Consider the following 24,175-nt stretch of genomic DNA (forward strand, 5'->3'; position numbering starts at 1 on the left):
AATAATCATAATTTGGGCATGGATCGTTTCATGTAGATATGGACAGCCAATCAGATCATTTGTGACTTGGCTTTTTTTGTTGCATAACTTTCAGAATCTAAGTTTAAACTGTTTTTACTGTGTCCAACTTCAGCAACAATGGCATGCTGCGAGAGGCCAATCCAACAATTAAAATGACATGGAATCCATATTTCTGCCCATATTTGACACGGCTTTTACACTGTTCAACATTTGACCAGCTAACAGCTTATTTCAGTTTAATGGTTGTTTGCTTATTTAAAACATAGTCTCACTCCAATTTCTTCTTTTTTGTATTTTGAAGCTCTACTTAGGACCTCCTTTGATCCAACAACACAAAATGTCGATTCTTGCAATTTTTCAATTGGTCTCAACATTTTCATCAGCAGTGTGTCTATTCATGCTGTTCTAGTTGGCTCTGTGTGAGTCAAAGGTGCATACGCTCTGCGGGCACCGGTGCAAACAATGTTGCATGGAAAACGTGTACTGGATTTTATGTGAAGAGTAAAGTATTGAATAACCAATGTTCTTTCTCTATCGTTCATTATAGTGAAAAGAAACTTTAAAAAAAATAATATTTAAGAGACATGTCATATTTATTTATTTATTTAAACTCACATTCTATCTACTTTGTTGAATTTGCACAATAATTCAGCTTCAACCCTAAATGACGCCACTGTTCAGCAGACAATTTGGATACATTTAACAGTTACGCACCTTCAAGTAAGTTTGCTATACTTTTGTTTTGAAAATATTATCCGTTATATTATTTTGAAAACCGGAACGTGTAATGTAATGCCGCTAACTAATCAGCAGCCAGTCGGTGTGTGTCGTCCTGCCTGTCAACAACACTGCAACCTGAGACAGGATAGCAGCCTCTTGGCTAGCTAAGTCAACCTGCTAAGTAAGCTGCTCTGCTAAACACCTACTGTTACAATTTATTATACTATCTAGTACTATCATGTAACTACTCTATAAAGTTTGGATTGGGCCAAAGGAAGGACGGACTTGAGTTAGGTAAGTTGCCTTGTGGTTCGCATCCAAAAGCGAAAGACAGGTTGAGTCAGTGTTTCCATTTTGATTAGTTTGCCTTGTCTTGAGTTGTTAGCGGTCGGTTGCTAACAAGCGAGCTCAATACGCGTTTACTTGGCCAACTAATCCAACCTGAACATTTAGTCTTTGCATCCTCCTTTTAAAACGTGCGCACACTGTGTCTATGTTACTTTAAACGGACTCCTACTTCAGAACAGGCTAACGGACTTTTGCTAATCCGGACCAGGTTCTGGTCCACCATCGTGTTTAGACGAGCAGTACGGGGGAGATTTAGCACTTGTTGATTTTCAAGACCAATAAAGAAATGTATCGATTTAAAAATAATGCAAATTGCTAGAATGGATCGAATGCTGTTTAAATCTGTGTTAAAGCAAAAGCCCATAATATACTGATTTAACACTGTAATAAATGTTTTATTTACATAATTTTTATTGATTTGTGTGGTTGCTATTGCGGAAAACAAGGGACCATAAAATAATGACTATCATTTGCTGGTTTTTGTAATGTATTGGGGATTAACATGTCTGCGAAACACAAAGAAAGGTGTGACTTGTGATTACAACAAAACTACATTGAAGCTGAAATGTTTATAAGCATTTGCCAGCACTTGCTTGAGAGTGTAATGATTTGAATGTTGCACAAACCCCCCCATGTTAGACTCACAAATGTTTTGCATTCCACTGTGGCTAAAATGTTTCCTGTTTTGATTTTGTGTCGTACATTAATTCATTTTTAAAGACTGAAAATGGAGAGCAGACGATTGGGCAGATGAGCTTATACAAAATCAGCATTGGGCTCATTAGTTTTCAGGTGTAGTTTTTTGTTTTTTATGTCTGGATGTGTGCCATTAGCTTAGATGTAAGGTTGTGCCTGATTGCCGAAGTCTGCGCCAGTGTCAACACAACTGCATTGGCGTGATTCAAATTCATGGATTGGAGTGGCTACAGCCCAAATCACAGCAGTCGGAAATGTTTGTCTTACTCAGATAAAACCTCTGTGTTACTTTCTGACTTACCGGTAAGTGTGCTTCTCCTAGGCTACTTCAACACCTTCCTCCTGTGTGATATGACATCGCTGCTTGCTCATTACATAAGTCAGACTTCTACAGAAAACGGTTGATATCTGATCAGGTAAAAAAAACATTTCTTGTAATATTTTTGCTGTTGGGCTTTTCCCAGATCAAACTTTGTTGTGAGGTTTTTCTGCACAGAAACATTGAATACGTCATCCAATACTCTCAAAGGTCAAACAGGGAAGGGCTTGGGTTATCTTTGATTGTACTTTTTTTTTCTCACACACAAACACACCTTGCTATGGTGTATAGCACAGTTTATTATTGTAGTGTTGGAGACATAATTGTCTTGTTCTGCTTTAAAGAAACTTCCAATTGTCTTTCTTCTGACTTTCTTAATAGAAATCAGTGTAGATGACATCATTGTATACTTTGCATAATTGAGCATGATGCATGTGCATGTAATTGTAAACATGAAAAGTAAGTAAATATGTTTCAAAATACAAATTAACTTTCTTTTGCCACTTAATTTTGTTGTTTTCTGTTAAAGGGGGCCTATTATGCTCATTTTGTTCAATTTTCTGGACTCCTAGAGCAGCTACACATGATAACCTGCACAGAAAGCTTTCTACAGCTTCCAGACTCTGCACCTTTTCCTGCCCGTTTGGGTGGATAGTCCAGCTTGTATTGGCCCATGTTCACAAAACCGTTGGCCGGGAATTAGAAACTCCACCCACTTCTGCCTGATGTTTGCCACATTAGGAAAGCTACTTCCTTTTTTTTTTTTTTACTTTACAATTGTCCCTTGCTACATTACCCAGCCACAGCCACAGGTGCATCAATACAAAGAGCCTGTACAATTCTCTTACCATGAAAAGTATCTGAGTGCATGTCTTTTACCACAAATATCATTGTCTCTGATTGAATAATAACACCTGTGCTTACTCATTTGTGCACACTCTGTTTTATTGTTGTAGAGTGATCAATTACCTTGAGTAAATGCTGTACATTGCATTTCTCACTCTCATGGCACGCCCAATACAAAGTCCACAGTAATGGCTTGATAGAGTCTGGTTGTAAGGCTTATATTTCAGCATTTCATGTTGGCATATTGGACATATTATGGTAGTTTTGATACTTCACTGAGAGCAATGTTTTTCCATAGGTGCTGTTGAGCAGAATGGCTGCGCAGGTGGAGGTACAGAGCGGGGACGTTGGGAGGACAGTGACAGGAGGAACACTTCACTTGAGTCCTCTGACTGACTCAAGTAATACAAGTTCATCAATCAGTCAGTCTCATATAATCACTCCAGAACCTAAAAAACCTGTCCCTGGCCCCAAACCGCGTCTTAACCCAAAGCCGTTCACCCTTGAGAAGCAACCCACTATGAAGCCTGTACCTGCCCCAAAGCCTCATCCCAAACCCAGGCCAGTGTCCACTCACCTTGTTGGATACAAACCAGACATTCCATGCAGTCCAAAACCACAGCACCCAGTTGCCATCGTCAAGCCAAGTTCTGTGTCAACCAGCCCTGGTCATCCTACCTCAACCTCATTTAAAACATCCACTAAGGTGAATACTGGGCAAACAACCAAGCCGGTTGCCCCCCCATTTAAACCAGCCCCTCCTCTTGACATTGTAGACAACATTAAACTCACTCCTCCTTTGCCGCCAGAGAGACCGAAACCTAAGAACCAGAAGACACCGATGCAGAGTGGGGCATCCATTGCAAGAGCCAAGTCATTGGGGTTTCTTAATCACATTGACAAAGAGGAGGAAAAAAGTCCATTAGAGGCAGTTGTCCCACCACGACCCAAACCCCGTGGTTCCAAGCCTAGACCTGTGTCAGCTGTTTTCCTTCACAATCTTGAGACACCACTTCCTGCTCCTCGCTTGGTTTCATCTGATCAGACACCCAAGTTTGAGACAGTTGGTCTGCCATTACATCGTAAAATGATCAAACCCAACAATCAGGAAAGCCCTACGAAAAAGGAAGCATTTCCACAAAAGCCACAGCAGCAGACAAACACTATCTTGAGGCATAATAGTGATGTTGAAGAAACCCCAGTGGCCTCAGATGAGAAGACCAACAAAAATGAAGACAAAATAAGTGTAAAAGTGACTGAAGAGGATCATCGAGGGGTTAGCGTCAAGTCACGGATTAATCTCCTTATTGAATCCTCTTCCACTCCTGAGACAGTGTCCGCCGGACAAACATCGGATATTCCTTCTCAAGTGCAGAGAGTCCCTGTTTCTGAACCACAAGTGGGTGTTAAACAGCGCATCAAGCAGCTAACAGATGATATGCCAACTCAGAGTCCTGTTTTGAAACCAGCAGTGAAGTTCCGCACCCTGCCCTCTGACCTCACCAAAAAGTAAGAACTGCTAGTATTGCCTTGGTTTGCTTTTGATGCATGTCTTTGTCCATGAGTTCCATTGTCATCCGTGGCTTTTGTTGTGTAATCTGTGTTCATCAGGTTTTCGTCTGAGAAGTTATCTGACTTTGGCGGTGTTTCCCTCAGTGAGGAAACAGAATATCATGACATCAGAAAAGATCCTCAAAGGAAGGTAAGAGCGGTACGGATCTCTTTTTGAGTTTATTTCAGTTGGTCTTTGTCAACAGTTGCAGTGAAGAAAGCCTTGATAGCTGGCAAAAGATAAAGCATAGAAAAAGACAATGATTAACAGATTAATAATGAAAACCAAGGCACTACTGCTGGGGTCTCAAACTCAATTTACCTGGGGGCCACCGGAGTTAGGTTCTGGGTGAAGCCGGGCCGGATCAGGTTTTCAAAAAAACCCCAAAACGTATTTATTAAAAACTGGGAAAAAAATCAATAAAAAACTATCTTCAATGCTTTTGCTTCTGCTATACCCTACACTTTTTCAGTACTTTGGTTCCGGTTTTCCACACCAAAATATCTGATAAAACATTCCACTGTTCTCAAATATCTTAATTTTTATTTTTCTATACACAAAGTAAGATAAAATAAGTAAATAAACAAATTAAGAATAAAGACAATAAATCAATCAATCAGTAATAAATAAGTAAAATAATAAAACAGCAAATAAGAAAAACATAAGAAACCACATACAGTTGGTAGAGAAATTATTTTTTTCAGATTCAAATGTACAGTATTAACAGTTATTTAACCTTTAACATGCACATTAATGAAACTTAATAATTTTACCCAATTAGCAAGTTAGCATCGTACTCGGTTCCATCTGGGAGCAGCGTGGTAACTTTAACAACATGTTTGATGAGATGCTTTATCTTGACGTGTATTTTCCGTTTTATTCCAAATAATGTTCTGCATTTATTTGTACCCAGCGTCATAAGCCTTTAGCTTCATTGCTAATCCAAAGCAAAACAGGGCGGGGTAACAGGGTAGGGTAACAGTATCGGCGGGGCAAAATCATGTTAATTGTGTCCGGTGTGCTCACAGCTTTAAGCTGTCATTTCAACATTAAACTTTGGTATCAAGGTGGGGGCCTCAAACTAGCGTCTCACGGGCCGCATTTGGCCCGCGGGCCGCAAGTTTGAGTCCCCCGCACTACTGTATACAGTTAGTTGCAGGCTTGCCAATTGTCACTACATCCCTGATGATATGATTCTGATTTCATTTAGATTGAAGCTGCAACAGTCAACACCAGTTACAAAAAGGATTTGGTGGATTTCCAGGATCAGCTCAAACGGAACAGCTCAATGACAGAAAGTCCAGCGACAGAAGAGCCATTTAGTCCTACCATCAAACAAAGCAGCCCCAGTGTTGAAGTGCAAACAGTGCGAGCGTCCATATTTGATAATATTGTCGAGCGATCCAGTGTGCTGATGGTGGATAAAGATAAACAATTGGCCAAGGACCCTGACTCACTCAATAGCCCATCTTTGAGGAGAGGAAGCAGTGAAGATGGAGGTACTCTAGTGACTGCCACGTATAAAGATTCTTTATTTCCAAGTTCCCTGCGAGTGAACCACTCCATGGCCACTGTGAAAGCAGTAGGAGAGAGCACAGCAGTCAGTGAGAGCATCCCATCTGGTCAGCGCGAGGACAAGGCCATGACCTTACACTCCAGACGCTCTGAGGGAAACAGGATGATGATGGAGAAAACTGGTTTAATTCAAGGAGAGCCCGCTTCGACAACGGCATTAGAGCAGCAGCCTCGATACTTGCGAATAAGGTCCTTGCAGAAATGGGCAAGCCCAGAGCCAGGTGTGGAGAATGAGACACAAAAGCAGTCACCTAAGGAGAAAGAAATTGACTCGAGCAAAGACAGACAAAGAGAAGCAGAGCAAGAGGAAACAGCTGCAGCTCCTAAACGCTTGAAAACACTGCAGGGAGATGAAAAGTCAAAACCCAAGGCAACTTATTTTGCTTTGACAGGACAAATACAGGGATCTATGTCTCCTTTGGAGGTAGGCACTGACATCATAAGTTCAGCAATACCTTATGATGATTTTTCAATAGGTTCTGGACAGGGAAGCTCTCAAGGTAAGGTTTCTGCCATTAAGAGGAATCTGTCATTAAATGAAACATTTGGAAAAAAGCATCAGGACAAAAATGTGGACACAGGGATGATAAGTCACATTTCACCCAGGCAGATAGCACCAGCAATGGATGTGCAAACAGCTGACAAAATGCCAGAAGTAAAAAGAGGACCAAAAAATGATGATAAGATAAACGAGCTTGAGAGGGAAAAACAGAGACAAATAGAAATTGAAAATCAAGCAATTTTACAATTTTCACAAATGAAGGAAAGGGAGATACAAAGAGAATTTGAAAGACAGAAAGCAATAGAAAGGGAGAAACAAAGTGCCCTGGCACAGCAGAGACAGCTTAAACAGCTCAGAGAATTGGAGTTTGAAAAACAGAGACAATTGCAGCTTGAGAAAGAAAAAGCTAGACGGCAGGATCAGGAGAGGCAAAGAGAGCTAGAAAAGCAGAAACAACAAGAAATTGAAAGGCAGAGAGAGCAAGAACTCGAGAGACAACGTGAACAAATGAGGCTGAAGGAGCAGGAAAAGGAGCGACAGCGAGAACTTGAGAGGCAGCAAGAACTAATGAAGCTCAAGCAACTGGAAAAGGAGAGGCAAAAAGAAGTTGAGAGACAAAAAGAAATGGAGAGGCAGCAAGAACAGATGAGGCTAAGGGAGCAGGAAGTGGAGAGACAGCGACAACTTGAGAGGCAGCAAGAACTGATGAGGTTTCGGGAGCAAGAAAAGGAGAGACAGCAAGAACTGGCTAGGCAGCAAGAGCTGATGTGGTTGAGAGAGCAGGAGACTGTTAGACAGAGAGAACTTGAGAGACAGCGAGAACTGATCCGACTGAAGGAGCAAGAGAAACAGGTAGAACTTCAGAGACAGCAAGAACAACTGAGGCAAAGGGAGCATGAAATGGAGAGACAGCGAGAACTGATGAGGCAAAGAGAACTGGAAAAGGAGAGATGGCGAGAGCTTGACAGACAGCGAGAGCAGGAAAAACAGAGGCAGCACCAACTGGAACAGGAGAGGAACCGTGAATGGGAGCGACAGAGACAATGGGAGGAAGAGATGCAAAGAGAGCTCGATAAGGAGACGCGTCTAATGGAAATGCAAAGGAATAAGCAGAGAATGGAGGACCTGGAGAAAATGAAAGAGATGGAGGCAGAAAAGCTCTCGGACTTTGAAAAACAGAAGCAAAAAGAAAAGGAACGACAGCAACTTGAAAAGCAGCGACTCAAAGAGAAGATGGACAGAGAGAAAGATAAAATCAAACAAATGGCTTTAGAACAGGAAATATTGAGACTGAAAGAGATTGATAAAGAAAGGGAAAAACAACAAATTGAGAGGGAGCACGAGGAAGACATTGAGAGGGAAAAGATTAAAGAGCTGGAAAGACAAAAAGACTTGAGAAAGGAGAAGCTTCGGAGGGAAGCGGAGCGAATTAAAGAGATAGAGAGAATACAATTAATGGAGTTTGAAATGCTAAATCAAACAGAGATGGACAGCTGGCATCCAGACATCGAAGAACACAAACTAAGGGAGGCTATGGAAAAGGCTGAGGCAGAGAAAATGAGACAAGTTGCTAAACTTCAAGAAGCAGAGAGACATAGACTCAAGGAGAAGCAAAGGAAAGAAGAACAGGAGAAGATGAGGTTGGAGCAATCCCCGCTAAGGCCCAAAGTGGTGGATTTGGACGCTGTGCTCAGAACTCCCACCTCTCATCACACCGACCCAGCATTACGATGGAAGGAGCCCTCACCCAGACCCCAAACACATAAACCTGCTGTTTTTGACATAGACTGCTCCAGTCAAGATCTACTGCCTGTTGCCAGTATTCAGGAAGTTAATTCCAACTTTGATAGCATACTACGGCCTGCGCCTGAAAGAGATATCACCCGGAAGGTACCACCACGGATGTCTGATTTTACAAGCCCAGTGTGGACAACATCCACACAAGACCCCTGGGAACTACAGCCTAGCCAGATGTCTCACCCCACCAAAGTCAGCCCAGATCATGGACTTCATAGGAAGGAGCAACAGTTTCTTGCCTCACAGAACCAATGGCCCCATAGGCAAGGCCAACCACTTTACATGGACCCTTTTGCCCAAAGAGAGGCAACAACTGGTGGAGTCTCAAGCAGTGCTCATGTTGATCAGGTCTGGTTGCCCAGAGAACTGAAATCCCAAGACAACAGGGAAAAGGTCTGGAACCACAGGAGATCACAGGGATCACAGGTAAATGGAAGGGATCTGTAGTGATTCATTTCATGGAAAAAAAAAATAGCATTATGCAGAATTCTTTTGCCTGTTTGAGCAAATACAAAGTTACTGTGTAAGCATGCGGTCTTCCTACTTATTGTTCCTGAGCCACATGTGCTAGCAACTCTTATTTTCTGTCATACCACTGTACATACAGTAGAAGGCTTGAAAGGGTCATTGACTGAGTGACCCCGGGCTCACACTTAATCCGTCACGGCCCCGGTCATGATCCAGTCCGGCTTGCCGCAAGTGCCACTCACACTGACCTCATTAGACGCAGCGGCGAGTTCTGCTCCGGCTTTGACCAGAGAGGGCCCCCAACGGATTATTTCTGTTGTGTCGTGCGGCCGCTGGAAATGGAGCTGCACCGTACAGAATGCTTCCGGTGGCCGCAACGGATTCAGTGTGAGCCCGGCGTGACACCTGTATCGGATAAATAATCTTACTTGTGATACAGGGGTTTAATGGTGTGAACACATAATGACTTATAACACGTTTCCCGTTATAGGAACTGAATCGGAAGCGTTCACGCAGTATGTCACGCCGATCTGCCCCTTCTAGTGGTGCACTAGAGGGTAGTATCTACAGGATAAGGAGTCGTAGTGCTCACAGAGAACAGGACCCTCCCAGCTGGGTATGTAAAGCTCACTAAAGTTTGATATTAACAGCTGTAAGTATTTTCCAGGAAAGAAATAATGCAAAAATACAGTTCTGATCAGACGTTTCCATATACTCATCTTGAATGTCACGTCAATTTTAGGCACTTAATGATTTATTTGAATCGTTCTTATTCTTGGGGTGAATGGTTATACAACATAATTATTTGGAATTTGCTCTAATTTACACAAGGTCAGATTATGTATACAGGCGCAAATATAATGTGTCTATACACCTCCACTCATATTTACTTAAATGTCTCTTTGGAAGTTTCACTATCATCAGAGCTTCTGGATGTTTGACACTTCATCTTGGCAGAATTCGTCGAAATATTTTACTGTTGTTTGCTGTTGGTTGGTTTCCTGGCACTGACCCGGCTTTTAATTATTGTCCACAAATGTTCAATAGGGTTGAGGTCGAGTCTTCGGGAAAGCTGTTCAATTTGTTGTGTGTTTGGCATCATTAGCCTGTTGGAACACTCGCTTGTGTTCATATTCCAGCCGCCGAGCTGTTGCTTGGCAGTGGGTACGGTGCTCTTCGGCTTGAAAGACTCACATGGTCTCCTCCAAGCATCTTGTTATTATGGCCAAATAGCACAATCTTTCTCATTACCCTTGCCCAGCTTACATCGTGATGTCAGGAAGTGGTGGCCGAAAACTTTCATTGGGCCTGAAATCCACCAATTGTTAGCATGCCGTGAGAAGCCTGAGAGTATGGATCAGGGAAAGCAGTGACACGAGAGGGCTTAATGCTCGTGTGCCCTGCTGAAAAGATGGTTTCCCTTCAGTAGTCCTTCCAGTCAATACTAACCCCACTATAATAACATTTTATTACATTCATAATATGGTGACATTTGCCTTTCCTTCATTTGCAAATACCCACCTACTTTAAATGTATTATTGCAAAACTCACTGAGCATAAGATCGCTACCACCATCTAGTGGTACTGTGTTGGACTGTTGCATATCCAGCTAAAATACTGGAAGGGAAATAAAGCTACCCTAGGGGGAGTGCCCTCCGAGTCACACAGATGATGTCATGGTTGTGTGCTGACATCATTATGTTGAAAGGAAGCTGGTGAGTAAGAGTGAGATGAGCAGAGCAAAGATGGGCACAGGGCTGAGAGCTGTGTTGTATTTATGGTCATGTTGCTTAAGCCCACACTATGTCTGGGTAAGTAACAACGCTTTCTATTTTTCTGTGAGAGCTGCACTCAATAATTGTGTATATGATCAATTATGTTCTTCAGCGACTCATCATGTCCTTTGTTTTTGGTCTCTGGTTGAGTGTCCGCCTCGCGACTACTGCACAGCGAATGATATCCTCTCGAGAGGAATTGATGAGCATCTCTGAGCCACAACTGGTATGGACAATGCAAAGTAGCTTATTCTAGCAACATTCCCTATGGATATGTATATTTGAGTATTTCAAAAACAAAGCAAAGATAAAGATAATATACAGGTTAACTTTGTTTTCTGCTATTTGCAACAGAAAAGAATACTGTACTATTGCTGACGCTGATATCTTTTCTTCGCATTTGAAATGTTAACTGTGTGCTATACAGTAAGATTGAGTTACCTTCTACTCAGTTGTCAGTACTTCTGTTACTTTACTGGAACTGCTGCAGGTTTATAAATACTATGGCTGCAAGTAACGATTATTTTCTCTCTTAATGTGAAGGTTGTTTTGTCAATTAATCCGGTATTGGCTAGGCCAACATCCGCAACATATTAAAAAGTCAAGGTCAAATCTGACTGGGTGTGATAAAATTGTTTTGCCTAAAAAACACAAAGATATTAGGTCTGCTTTCATTGATGACTGAGTAAAATGTAAAAATATTCACATTTGAGAGGCTGAAATCAGAGGATATTTAAATTTTTTAAATAAAAGATTAATTGAATACTAACAGACTTGTCGATTAATTAATTAATAATGGATTAATTAATCATCAATTAATTGTTGCCGCTCTAATAAATGCTGTTCCACTAATATTAGGAGTAGAAGTCGTCATGATGGCGCCCTCTCATTGTTTAGACAAGACCTAAACAGAGGAACAACAAGCATATATTTTGTCATGCCTACTATAGGACCTTTTTAGGACCTTTTTAAATACAACATCATGACCACGTTTTACAATCTGCAACATTAATGTCATCATCCATCACTGTGAGTCTATGGATGTGACAATCATTTTCATGAGAAAATACTTCATGTGAGGTAGTTGTGCTTTTTAGCTGTACAGAACAGGTAATTTTACTCTGCTGTTTCCCTGCCATGTTTCACAGATTACCTGTAGAGGGCATACTATTTGCACAGTGATACAGCATTTTAGCTCCTCTGTCTCAGTTTACTGTAATATGAACTCCTGTAAAGTGCTTATGGAGTAGATTTATTTTAGTGATTCTTTTCCACAGCATGTGTAAAAGCAAGTGAGCGTTTCTTGGCAACACTGTCATACCTAATTGGTTGACACAATCACTTGTAATAGCTACTTTTCATTCTCTTGCATGTTTCATCACGCTATGTTTCTTTTGCTTAGCGTGATCACACAGTGGTGTAAACACAATCTGTGGGTTGGTCACATACAGTACTGTATTATCATGCCAAGACTTTGAATTCTGTGCTGGTTAACACGGCCACTTCTTTTCCAAGTATCTATATTTGTTCCATATCCCTTCTTCTGTGGCTGTGACACTTAAGTGTTCTTGCTCTGCAATCAAAACGGGCCTGAGCAACAGCACCGCAGAACATATGTTCCCCTCCCCACTCCCTCCTGTTGGAAATCAGGGCCCTCCCATTCTTGCTCTCGCTCTCTCCGACTCCCTCTCTCCACCCAGTTTCTCCTTGACGGTGAGTCCTATACTGCTGGATAGCGGAAGCAGCTCAGCTGACGCATTTTTTCCCCTACCTGTCTGTACCTGCAGATTTAAGCAAGGAGACAACATTTTCTCTTTTTTCCCCCCTCACCGACTGTGGATTTGACTTTCCCAATGCGGCCCTTGTTCCTGCCAGTGGATACTCTCTGGATTTCTTGATGGAATACAAATCATCACTACAGCTTTTCTTCTTGCACCATTTCTCCTTTTTGACAGAAGACAGCCTTGTATAGTCAGCTTGCTTGGGACATTAACCTTTTGTTTTTTTTTCTTTTTACCCTTTTAACTTTGGATTTGTTCAGGAAGAAGGCCAAGCACATCACTCCTAGAAGAAGTGTCTCTTTGGCTCCAATTAAGGCTGAGGTTTAGACAGAGGGGAATACACCTGCTTATTTGGCAAGAGAGCTGTTAAAAATCTATTACACTCAATATGTGTTAGCTCAGTCAGCATATTGCGAGAATAGAAAACTTTTTCATCACATGCACTTGAGCAGTAGTCTGCATTTAAAGGCAAATGAATATCGCAGAGTTTGTTGGTAAACAGCATAGCATTTAGTGCTGTACTAAAAGTAAGCGTTAGCTGTACAGCCGCATTACATAACCTTTACATGTCCAGACAGTGGTTTTATAGCCATACCATAGCACACATATCTCGTGTGCATCGAAATAGACATTATAAATGTCACAATTTACTGGCTGACAGCCAGGCGCCTTGACAGAGATGAGATGAAACATAGTCCTTGTGGCTCCTCTGGGTCGGCACTCCAGAGAAGACCTTAACAAGTGAAAACAACCGGAGTCTCGATCCTGTTCCAGTCAGACTGGCTGGTGTTAAACTTAATGCAGTACTTTAAGCATCAGAGAGCACCATAGGACCGGATGGGCAGTTTTTCTCCCTCACCTTCTGCACTGCTGCAGTATTGACCCTGCAGCCTAGTGAAAAGGACAACGTCCTTGGATTGGAGCATATCAATCATATGCCACACTCTTAATGATTCCTTGCTGCTTTGAAATGTCTTAGCTCAGCTCGGAGACGTTTGTGACACAGCTGGTTTTTGCGAGGACTGAGCTGAGATGGAGTATCTAGGGGACAAGCTATCAGTGGCGCACTCTCAAGTGTCAGGATGGGTAGGAAATGTTCGTCGCTCCTTTCATGGGGCACTCGGCTTATTTTCCAGTTCAGTGGAGAGAGGAGGCCGGGAAGATGACAGGACCGGACACTTCAATAGAACAAACTCTTTGCGCTCGTTAGCATCCCGGAGCAGGGAGTCCATTCGTAGATTTTCACTGCGCAGCCAGCAACGTCTGTCCTTACGCCGGCGCACCGCACCCAACACCCCCACATCTGTAAGAAAGCAGCCTGAATTGTGATTATTTTCCTCAAATGTATATGTGTTTTCTAATGTTTATGCAGGAATTTCACCCTTTGCACTGATCATGCTGCCTATTAACCTCTGTTTCCTTTTATCACTATTCCTTCCCTATATATTGTGCGTAAATGTTACTGTGTTTTCCCTTTTTCTTGAGTTATGCTTTTAAAAATGATATACAGTAAAGTCTCGTTATATCGATATTCTCGGGAGTCGGAAAAAATACCGATATAACCGGACTATCCATATATCCGATCCTGCGCCGAACTGCATTAAAAGTGGGCGGATCTTTGATATGGCATGTCATTTTCTCCTTGAGTTCATGGATTGCGTATATAGCATGCTTTTGTACTACAATAAATTTTGTACTACAGTAAATAAAAATAAACTTACGCTGTAGTGATTACCGGTTACCGGGACATAATTCACCCCAGAACTATCGATAGGGAAGGTGTTGCCACCCGGAGGGGTAGGCGCGAGGGACGGGTGTTTTCCGCTGTGTGTGCTGCACTCTGGTGGTGGAAGTGTGAAAAATAAAGTTGACTGGAAGCAGCCGTTCGCCGTGTTCTTTTTTGGTATTGAAATCTTTAAGCAAAGATTGATTTAAGCTGCTTTTGTATCGATATAAGCAGACCAAATTGGCTGGCGGGAGATGAAAAGGGCATCCTAGTAACCGGATTATCATAATAACCGTGTATCGTACTAACTGAGCTAATTACAGTATATCATAAAAGACTAGAAATTTGCCGGGAAATGAAAATAGTATCGTAATAAGTAGTAATTTGTTTTAACCGATATCGATATAACGAGACTTTACTGTATACAGCATGCCAAAATGCCTACTAGGTACCCCTTTATCTTAATTGTGTACCTTACCAAGACAATTTTACGCTTCCAACTATGTGGGAACTTTTTGGGGAAGGCCCTTTTCTGTTCCAGCATACAGCAAGTGTGGCTAAAATCTGTACAGAAAAGTGCCTGCAAGGGGTGGCTACTCCACATTTTCTGATAGTTTCATTTCCTGGAGGTCAAACCTCATCTGTGTTTGTTGGAAAATACAGATTTAGATTTCCATGTATGGACACATTGCAGTAGTGATCCTCCTATCTTTAGGTAACACCTGTTTGCTGTAAGTGCTGTGCAGCCCTTGTTGAGTCAGAAGTGCTAAAGATAAGCAATGTTTTCATGACGTCTTTTTTGGCTCTAAGTCATGTCAACAGATCTTTTAGTCTTGTAGTCTTGTAGTTGTCTGGGGACCAGTGGTCTTTGTTCCTTGTATGGCTTTCAGGATAGCTTAAAGAGATGGAACGGTGCCCAGGAAGTCAGTATATGGTGCAAACAGTTGCGAGAGGGAGGTGAGAGGTTATGATTGGTTACTTATTTGCCAGATTTACGTAACCTATTACCCCAAAGCCCAGGAAGAATTTATTAAATTTTGTGTGCCGAATCAAGGATATTTTTTTACCTTTTTGCTACTACAGTCAACTTGCATTGTGGCCAGTTGGGTCTGGCTGCTCACCAGCTGTAGTATAAAATGTGTGGTGTGTGATTCCCCTGATTTAGTGAATGAGTAAGAGGAACATGTTTAACATTGTTCGGCCTCAGCAAACTATTTTTTATTTCCATTTGAAACTGTCTTGAAGAAAATATATCAGAAAGCCTAATATGTCTGATCCTTCTTTTGGGCCATTTTTGTCACACAGCACATGCCGTTTTGTAACTGATATTTCTTTTTGTAATCTAGTAATTCCTAGCTAGTGTACTATCCAAATTGATCATTCAAAGTATCGTGTATGTCTTTCCTTGACATTACACTCTTGTAATGGGGGCTGTGAATCATATATATAAAGCCAAATCTTTATAGTTAGAACATGTAGCACAACAGGTTAAATAAAAAAAAAAAAAAACCCCTAGACTGAGTAATGTGAATAATCCTTTAAATCTTTCTTTACTGAGCCCCCTTAGCATTCAGCTGATTGCAAATCCGAACCTTTCTAAGCTAAATTCTTAAGCCAAGTCAGATTTTTACATTCTTTTATGCTTATTTTTTTTTTACTAGACATGGGTGTGAATGGTTGTTTGTCTATATGTGCCCTGTGATTGGCTGGCGACCAGTCCATGGTGTACCCCGCCTCTCGCCCGAAGACAGCTGGGATAGGCTCCAGCATGCATGCGACCCTCGTGAGGATAAGCGGTATAGAAGATGAATGGATGGATTTTTGAATGTACATTTATATAATGAAAATCCGCATGTAGCAAGAGTCATGACATTATATAGTTGTTTTCAACGGAGTTTATATTTAGTATTTATTTATATGGTATATTATTATATGTAGACATTAGGTCATATTTATTTATGATTTTTCATAAATTCAAGCAGAGCATTCCTACTCTATTTGAGCAGTAGTGCCATTCTATGAGTCTGTTGTTGTGAATAATCTTTTGCTTATTTTATATGGCTACATTAGCAGCCCTGACGAACACCCCCCCCCCCACCACACACACACAAACCATACATATTGTATATACAATACAATATTTGTCACCGTACAGTATGTGTATGCAGACATGAGCTGTGGTATTTTGATTTAATTGATGATTAATTTCAAGACTGTTGTTTTTTCTTTTAATAAGCACATAATATACGGATACAATGGGTGTTCCCAATTGGCCTTTATACTGGAGGGAGCAATTGTCTGGTGTCAAGGGGCCCTGCATGAGTATCACACATTAATCAGTGCATTACCAAGTTGAAGTTTCCAACGTTTTATTCCAACCGCTTCCTCTGCAGACTGTCAGTCAAGACTGTTCAATGATCAGCCCGCTCTCCTTCAACATTCTATTCATCCGCTCTTTGTTATGTTGTTTCCCCCGACACACCCTTCCCGTCGTCAAGGGGAAGTTGGCTATTGCTAATGTTATTAAGAAAAAGCCTTCCGACGGCTATAAATCGACACTTGCAGACCTGTGGGCTTGCTTACTTTACAAGCGTGTTTTCCATGCATGTTCAACCGTGTGCGATAGACATTCTAACAGTCTCAATCAGAAAAAGATATATGCAACTACCATTGCAGAAGGCCTCACATTTGATGGGGGTTATCAATCTGGAACACTATATATATATTGCTCAACATTTTAGATTCTTTTTAAGTGCTTTTGCAATGTTCTCCACTGGCTGTTGAAAAAATAAATTAATAAATAAGTCTGAAAAATGTTATTTGCCATCATTAAAAAATAAAAAAAATCCAGATGACACAGCAGCGGCTGCCCTCCCATGCAGCCCACCACCTTCAAAGAATTATAGAGGAAACTCTGGTAAATGAAACAAAAAAAGTACCCAGCAGTATTAGTGTTGCCTTTGGAAATGTTTTTTTTTTTCTTCCATTCGTTCATTTTCTACCGCTTATCCTCACAAGGGTCATGGGTGTGCTGAAGCCTATCCCAGCTGTCTTTGGGCGAGAGGCGGGGTACACACTGAGGGCGGTTGCCAGCCAATCACAGGGCACATATAGACAAACAACCATTCACACTCACATTCATACCCGTGGACAATTTGGAGTCGTCAATTAACCTAGCATGTTTTTGGAATGTGGGAGAAAACCCACGCATGCACGAGGAGACTCCACACACAGATGCCCAAGGGTGGAATCGAACTTGGGTCTCCTAGCTGTGTGGCCTGCGCGCTAACCACAGGGCACCGTGCAACCCTGTCTTTTTTTTTTTTACATTCATGTATAATAAACACATCTACGGCTTTTCAGTTTGGCTTCATAGTTCACATTTTTTCCATTAATGCGTAATAGCTGATGCACTGACACATCAGTAGATGTTATGGACCTCTTACGGATACTCCTATCTGGGTGTGCCTTTAATTAAGTGACAGACATACGTGTAGGACAGGAATGTATAATAAACAAGGTCTGCTTTTAATTTTTTTTTTGTTATTGGCGCTTTGACAACGGTGATAGCAGTGTAAGAAAGGCAAGAGGGTGATGATGTAATACCAAGGTCTCCATCTGGAACTGAGGATAGCAATTATATGGAACACTTGCAATGATGCCCTATACTGGGCCTCTTGACTCACTCATGAAACTTGGCAAAGTCTCGGAATGTTTTAAATGTTGCACTTTGTTGTTAAACCAAATCTAAAGGTAAACATGTTGCTGCTCTTTAAAGTGGGACAGTGAAGACGACACTACAGAAATCTGTCTTCTCCCAGAAAGTTAAAGGAAGGGTTTTTCACATCCTGAGTGAAAAAAACTCTTTGTTTTGAGGAAACTTTAATATCAATCCTTGGAGTCAACTTTTTCAAAGTGACCTCTAGCTTATTGTTGTTGTCTTCCTGTTGCTCTGTGCTTCCTGTTTATTGTAATTGCATTTGTGCATGATACAAATTTGACCTTGTTTTTTTTTTGTTTCTGTTTTCCTACTCACTCAGTTACTGTCCCGCTACTGTTCCCTTTTTCCTCTTAAAATGTCCTTAGAATAAGTATGCACTGTACAGTTCCTGTTCAATAGTACTGCTTTCATGGTACAAGCATGGTGGTAATTAAGAGGCAGGTGTATCATGTTTCCCTGTCCAGCCCTGAGGCAAAATGTGAGGACAGAAGGATTTCCTATTGTGTTTTGCTATATAGGGCAGGTTTATCAGTTCATGCACAGACACGCCTCTTTGGGCTCTGTGTGGTTTTGAGACAGTATGTCCTCTGTACCAGCCTCATTAAAAGAGACATGGTTCAGTAGCCAGCAAACACACACTTTAGCGGCCTACCAAGCCACCCATCGGCACCCATCTTTTCCCCCTGTCCAGTTCTGCCTCCATAAACCAGTCCATGTGTTGTATCTGCCTTTTATTTGCATCGTTGGCTCTTCAGTAGGTACATGTTAATGATGATAAACAAGAACTATCATACGTCTACACGACCCTCACTAGCACTTCACCTTGGCATCATCCTATCTTAGTTCAAGTTGAAGTGGTAAGATGTCATTGAGACCACATTGTACTTTTTTTTGCTGTTAAATCGTTTAACGATCGCCACTTTGACTAATGCAATGCCTAACTTTTTTGCCTCCAGGTGCAACAGAAACCAAGTGTAAGTGGTGAAGAGGAGGAGGAGAAGGACTCTGAAACTCCAGTCGGTGAGACTGATAGTCAATATGGGACCTGGGAGACAGGACTACATACTGATGACAGGTAAACACCAATGACACTACTTATAAGCACGCATGAAACATTGATTAAATCATTCAAATCCAATGTCCTGATTTGACACAAACAAGGAATTTATTATTTGTTTTACTTGTGCATGAAGAGGCCAGGAAGTAAAAAAACAAAACAATGCATTAATGAAATAAATTGTAGAGAACACTAAAAAGCACAGCATGCTGAAATCCAAACTAAAGTGTAACAATGACAGCATGCAAGACAGCCGATAAACAGGAAAAGCATATTTAGAGTGGGTTGTAATGGAGAATAAAGTTCTTCTTGGTAGGCTAATCATTACTGACCTCCTGTGGTCAGAGAAGAATATCACTACTGTGCTTGGACACACCTACATTCCATCTGAATGAGTTGACAAATAGATCTCATCGACATGATAAAATAATTCATACTGCCAAGAATCAGCTTCAAGTATGTTTGTTTTCTTCTTATTATTATCCTTTTCAGCCAAACCTCTGCCACTCCCAACTCGGAAAGCAACCTCAGCCCTTCTCCAAGGAATGCAACTCATTCTTCGCTCCTGCAAAGTCAACACGTCTCGCAGTTGGATGCAGACGTCTTTGACGGCCTGCATCCTTCTCCTTCCTCTGAGAGCCAGCCACTCTCATTCCCTGATGTTAGTACCATGTGCATTAGCCATATGTTTTTCAACATGATCCACAAAATGGAACACTTTTGCCAATTCTCCAATGTATTTGCCCAAGGCCCCAACCACCCTGTTAGACAACAGCGCCCTCCGCTCCAGAGTCCAGCTGGGGAAAAAACGTGCTCCCAGGACGCGGCCTTCCAGAGCTGCTCGTCAGAGCACTACCCACGTTGGGGGGGAGGGGGAAGCTTCTGACAACTGGATCTACCAAGACTCCACAGGTTTGTGTTTGTTGAAGAGATGGATAAAGTCAGAGTACAGTTGAACCTCGTAACTGTTGCCATAATAAAACTTTTATTACGCCTGCAGGCAATTTTAGGCAACATTTCAACTGAATTAACTGTGTGAAATTAGTTAATCACTTTTAATATTCATTCATTCATTTTCTACCGCTTTTCCTCACGAGGCTCGCGGGGGGTGCTGGAGCCTATCCCAGCTGTCTTCGGGCGAGAGGCGGGGTACACCCTGGACTGGTCGCCAGCCAATCACAGGGCACATATAGACAAACAACCATTCACACTCACATTCATACCTATGGACAATTTGGAGTCGCCAATTAACCTAGCATGTTTTTGGAATGTGGGAGGAAACCGGAGTACCCGGAGAAAACCCACGCATGCACGGGGAGAACATGCAAACTCCACACAGAGATGGCCGAGGGTGGCACTTTTAATATTAAAATTAAAAAACAAACACTTTAATCTTAACTTTAATGCTTAAGGCTGACTATAACAAAAACAATGATTACTGGAGTCTTAATGATTTAAATGTGAGGCTGCATACTTTATGTAACCTACAATGCACAGGAAGTATACAAACCAGTTGCATTCCTACGACACATCAGTTTAGTGTAAGTCAAAACCTACACTACATTAACACCTAAGCTGCTCACACTGTACACATAACACATGAATGACATATCTAACAGTAATTAAAACATGAAACAAAAAAAGGGTAAATAAAAAAAGATGAAAGTTATCACTTTCCACTGACTCAGGACTTAATTCCATTGAAAGATCTGATCCTGCTTGTGCTTCATCTGGGGTTCTGATACCCTGAGGGCTTGTGGTGAGCATCCTGCCCCTGGGCTTCACTCGACTGATTTGCCGTGCTTCTCAGGAAGTCGTGGTCAATGCCAGCAGGTCCCTTGATGTGCTCCTTTAGACACTTTCTTCTCCCCTGATGGATTCCTTTTTCGGATTCTTTTTCCGGCCGCAGATGCAGCTTTGTAACTTGTGTCCCGCCATTGCTGTTACGTGTATGGTGCTGATAATTTAATTCGTCGTCAGACTCAATCTTGTGTATCATCTCGCGATGATCATCGTGATGTATCGTCCTCTGTCTTGATAGTCCCTCTACTTTTAGGACATATTTCTTGTACTCGGACAAGGAGTCAATGGGGTGTTTTGTGGTTACACTTTCTAATACAACACATATCATAATATCTATTATTAATGCTGTCAATTCCACTTTTGTGGTCTCAATGTTAGGAGCATTCTCCTCACATACATGATGTTATTGTGTTTCCCTGACAGAGGAGAAGGTTGAGAGTAAGATGGATGAAGTAGACCCAAAGGAGCAGGGAAGAGCAGCAGAAGCCGGTGCTGCTGTTGCTTCTCAACCCCAGAGGATCGCCTTGTTCCCTGGGGTGGACCCCGTTGCTTTAAAGGTCAGAGAGAATTTCCACTGTTTGAACTCACACCTCAAGTCAGCCTTCTCTGACCCACGATGGCTCCTTCTAAATATGCTGCTAGGTCCACTTAAAGAAGAGGAGTGACTCCGACAATCAAACAGACGCACCTTCTCCTTCGCTGCCCTCCCGCTCCCCCAAATCACCCTTCCTGCCTCGGGCTGCTCGGGTTCTGCCCCCAGCTGGTGGCAAAGAAAATGGGTATGTGGAACAAAACATTTTCTTACATACATCGTGTATGTAATGTCATGTAAAAAATTATTAGACCACCCCTTTATTTGTTCACTTGCCTGATACAACTAAAGGTACATTTGTTTGATATCTAACAACTTCCATGGCTTTCTTGATTTTTGCCAAACGTGCTTATATTCTTATACATTATATGTAACAAAACATTATATTCCCCCAAAAATTACTCTTCTGAGTTATTTTTGTTGTCATTGTTGTATTTGTCCAAACAACTGTACCTCTAGTTGTACCAGGCATTAAAACAAACAAGAAACTGAAGAAACAAAGTGGTCTAATTATTTTTTTCATGACTGTATATAATTTAAAAAATTTTATGACAGACCACCTCCAAAAACTGAATTTACTCCAGGTTTTTACTGAATTAGACAGCCATAATGTGTGCATGAATAAAGGATGTGTGGTTTTAGGAAATGATCACAGGCACTTCGGCTTGCTAAGGAATGTGCTATATACAGCAATTGAAACGAGCAATAACTTTTAGCTCAAGTGCTAGGTACCCCAGCAGCAACATTCAATATCTTTTTTTTCCCCCCCCCCCTGTACCATGAAATTTTATTTGCCATTATTTGATGTTTTTGTTATGCGCATTTGGAGCGACCATTCAATATCAAGAGTATATGCGCACTTCCTGGACAACCTCCTTGACATGTTTTTCAATCAAGCACAAAACAGATCAAAAATGCGACAAACATGCCAGCATGTTATATACTACTCTTTTATATTTAGCATAGCATGCATGACTGTTTACGTCTTTCTATCACATGTTTTAGTGAGGAGGAATCACCCAGCTGGTTGAAAGAGCTCAAGTCTAAGAAGCGCTTCAGTCAGCACGAGAACGAGAACTAAGTAAGCTGAGATGAGAGACTGTTATTTTGCTCATTTAACAACCCAAATGTATTTCGGCGTCCATTTTGACAAGCGATTCTCTCTTCAAGGTTGCCTTCTGAGATGGATCCATAAGAAACTGAGGCCTTAATGTTCGACTCAGAGAGTAGGAGGGTGGAATCTGCTGCTGATGTATAGATTTTTTTTTCTCATTCCTTTTGGTTCTCTTACTGTCTGGGTTGATCATGCATGGTGCCTTTTTTAGAGGATCTATAAAACAACAACAGCAAAAAAAAAAAAAAAAAGCAAACACACCCAGCTGCTCTGCTTATAGGGGAGTGACCTCTTGAGAACACTTTGATCGGGACCAGAAGAATTGTGGGGTAGTAGTGAAGGGGATTCATTTCCTGTCAGGAAATGGTTAACTTGAGGGACCACTGCACAATTCACAGCATGCTGGATAGCCAGCTAGTACAATACAATACAATACAGAATGTTTATACTGAGTTTCCTTACTAGACTAATATGTACACGTCAGTGGTGGTATGTGTGTTGTCTTCATGTTCTCAGTCATTGATGGGAGTCACACAAGCATTGCCATAGGACAACATTTCAGACAGTAATGGTTCCTTGTTGAACTTTGAAAGCTGCTGACCACATCATTAGTTGGGATGTATATCATGTAAGTAATCATGAGATGTTATATTTTGTATGCTTTCACAATGATAAAGAGTTTTGGGGAGTTTTTATTTCTCAATATTGAGGGTCTTTTTTTTTTAAATATGTATTTTTCCTTTATGGTTGATGGATGGGGACTTTTGGCTAAGTGACTTTGCATCTTGAACACTCCTTAACAGCACAAATGCGGCATTAATCATGTCTTCTCCCTCTTTTTGCATCATAAAAGCCATACAGCACCTTACTGTTGTCACACACTCCATATCGTGCTCTGGCAATGTGCCACCCCCCCCCCATGTGCAACAAGTGCATGATGCACAATCTTCGCTGCCCGGAGTCAAGGGGATGATTTTGACTCACACAACTTTATCGCCTCAATTGTTAAATGACTCCATATTACATGTGTGTCTGCCTCATCATGTTTGCCATTGACCCCCCCCCCCCCGAGCTTCTCTAAAGCACTTTGTCACTTGATGCACGACAGCACTGACCCTCGTTTTGGTCTCCTGTATGCGGGTGAGAATTAGAATATTCATACAAAGAAAGAATGACTGTGTGGATTATCCCTGTTTTTTTGTAAAATATGTGTAAAATACATTTGAGGGTTTCATTTTTGTAATTTCTTTTGTTCATTTTTTGGTGTTGTTCTGGCCTGTGTCCTAAAGTGAATCAATTCTTAATAAAAAATCTATTTGACTTGCCCTGATGTGTCTTCTTGCTTAATCCTTTTAAATGAAATACCCAAATTCAATTAATTGGACAATCAATTAATCATTGATTTACAGTATTGTTGCAGCTCTCCAATATAAATACCTCAAAATTAAAAGCCTGTGAATAAATAATAATAATAATTCATTCATTTATTTTCTACCGCTTAACTTCACGAGGGTCGCAGGGGGTGCTGGAGCCTATCCCAGCTGTCTTCAGGCAAGAGGCGGGGTACACCCTGGACTGGTCACTACCCAATCACAGAGCACATATAGACAAACAACCATTCACACTCACATTCATACCTATGGACAATTTGGAGTCGCCAATTAACCTAGCATGTTTTTGGAATGTGGGAGGAAACTGGAGTACCCGGAGAAAACCCATGCATGCACTGGGAGAATATGGAAACTCCACACAGAGATTGCCA

General features: G+C 41.5%; 1 protein-coding gene across 5 annotated transcripts; it reads left to right on the forward strand.

Moving 5' to 3' along the window:
* Positions 1-803: 803 nt before the first annotated feature.
* On the forward strand, positions 804-23,738 carry LOC131128281 (uncharacterized). 5 transcript variants are annotated; one of them, XM_058070981.2, is made up of 13 exons: positions 804-922; positions 2,108-2,201; positions 3,249-4,459; positions 4,562-4,661; positions 5,713-8,802; positions 9,335-9,460; positions 18,804-18,922; positions 19,397-19,565; positions 19,654-19,816; positions 21,131-21,264; positions 21,350-21,486; positions 22,305-22,380; positions 22,470-23,738. In XM_058070981.2, the coding sequence occupies exons 3-12, from the start codon at positions 3,264-3,266 to the stop codon at positions 22,378-22,380; spliced, it is 5,310 nt and encodes a 1,769-aa protein (XP_057926964.2). In that variant the 5' UTR covers positions 804-922; positions 2,108-2,201; positions 3,249-3,263; the 3' UTR covers positions 22,470-23,738. The 5 variants fall into 5 exon arrangements, with proteins under 5 accessions (XP_057926964.2, XP_057926965.2, XP_057926961.2 ...); XM_058070982.2 differs by having other exon boundaries at positions 3,263-4,459; XM_058070978.2 differs by having other exon boundaries at positions 843-1,035.
* Positions 23,739-24,175: the final 437 nt, after the last annotated feature.

This window comes from Doryrhamphus excisus, linkage group LG3 (genome assembly GCF_037039965.1).
Source record: "Doryrhamphus excisus strain RoL-2023G ecotype Guam linkage group LG3, RoL_Dexc_Guam_v1.1, whole genome shotgun sequence".
Classification (NCBI taxonomy): Eukaryota; Metazoa; Chordata; class Actinopteri; order Syngnathiformes; family Syngnathidae; genus Doryrhamphus; species Doryrhamphus excisus.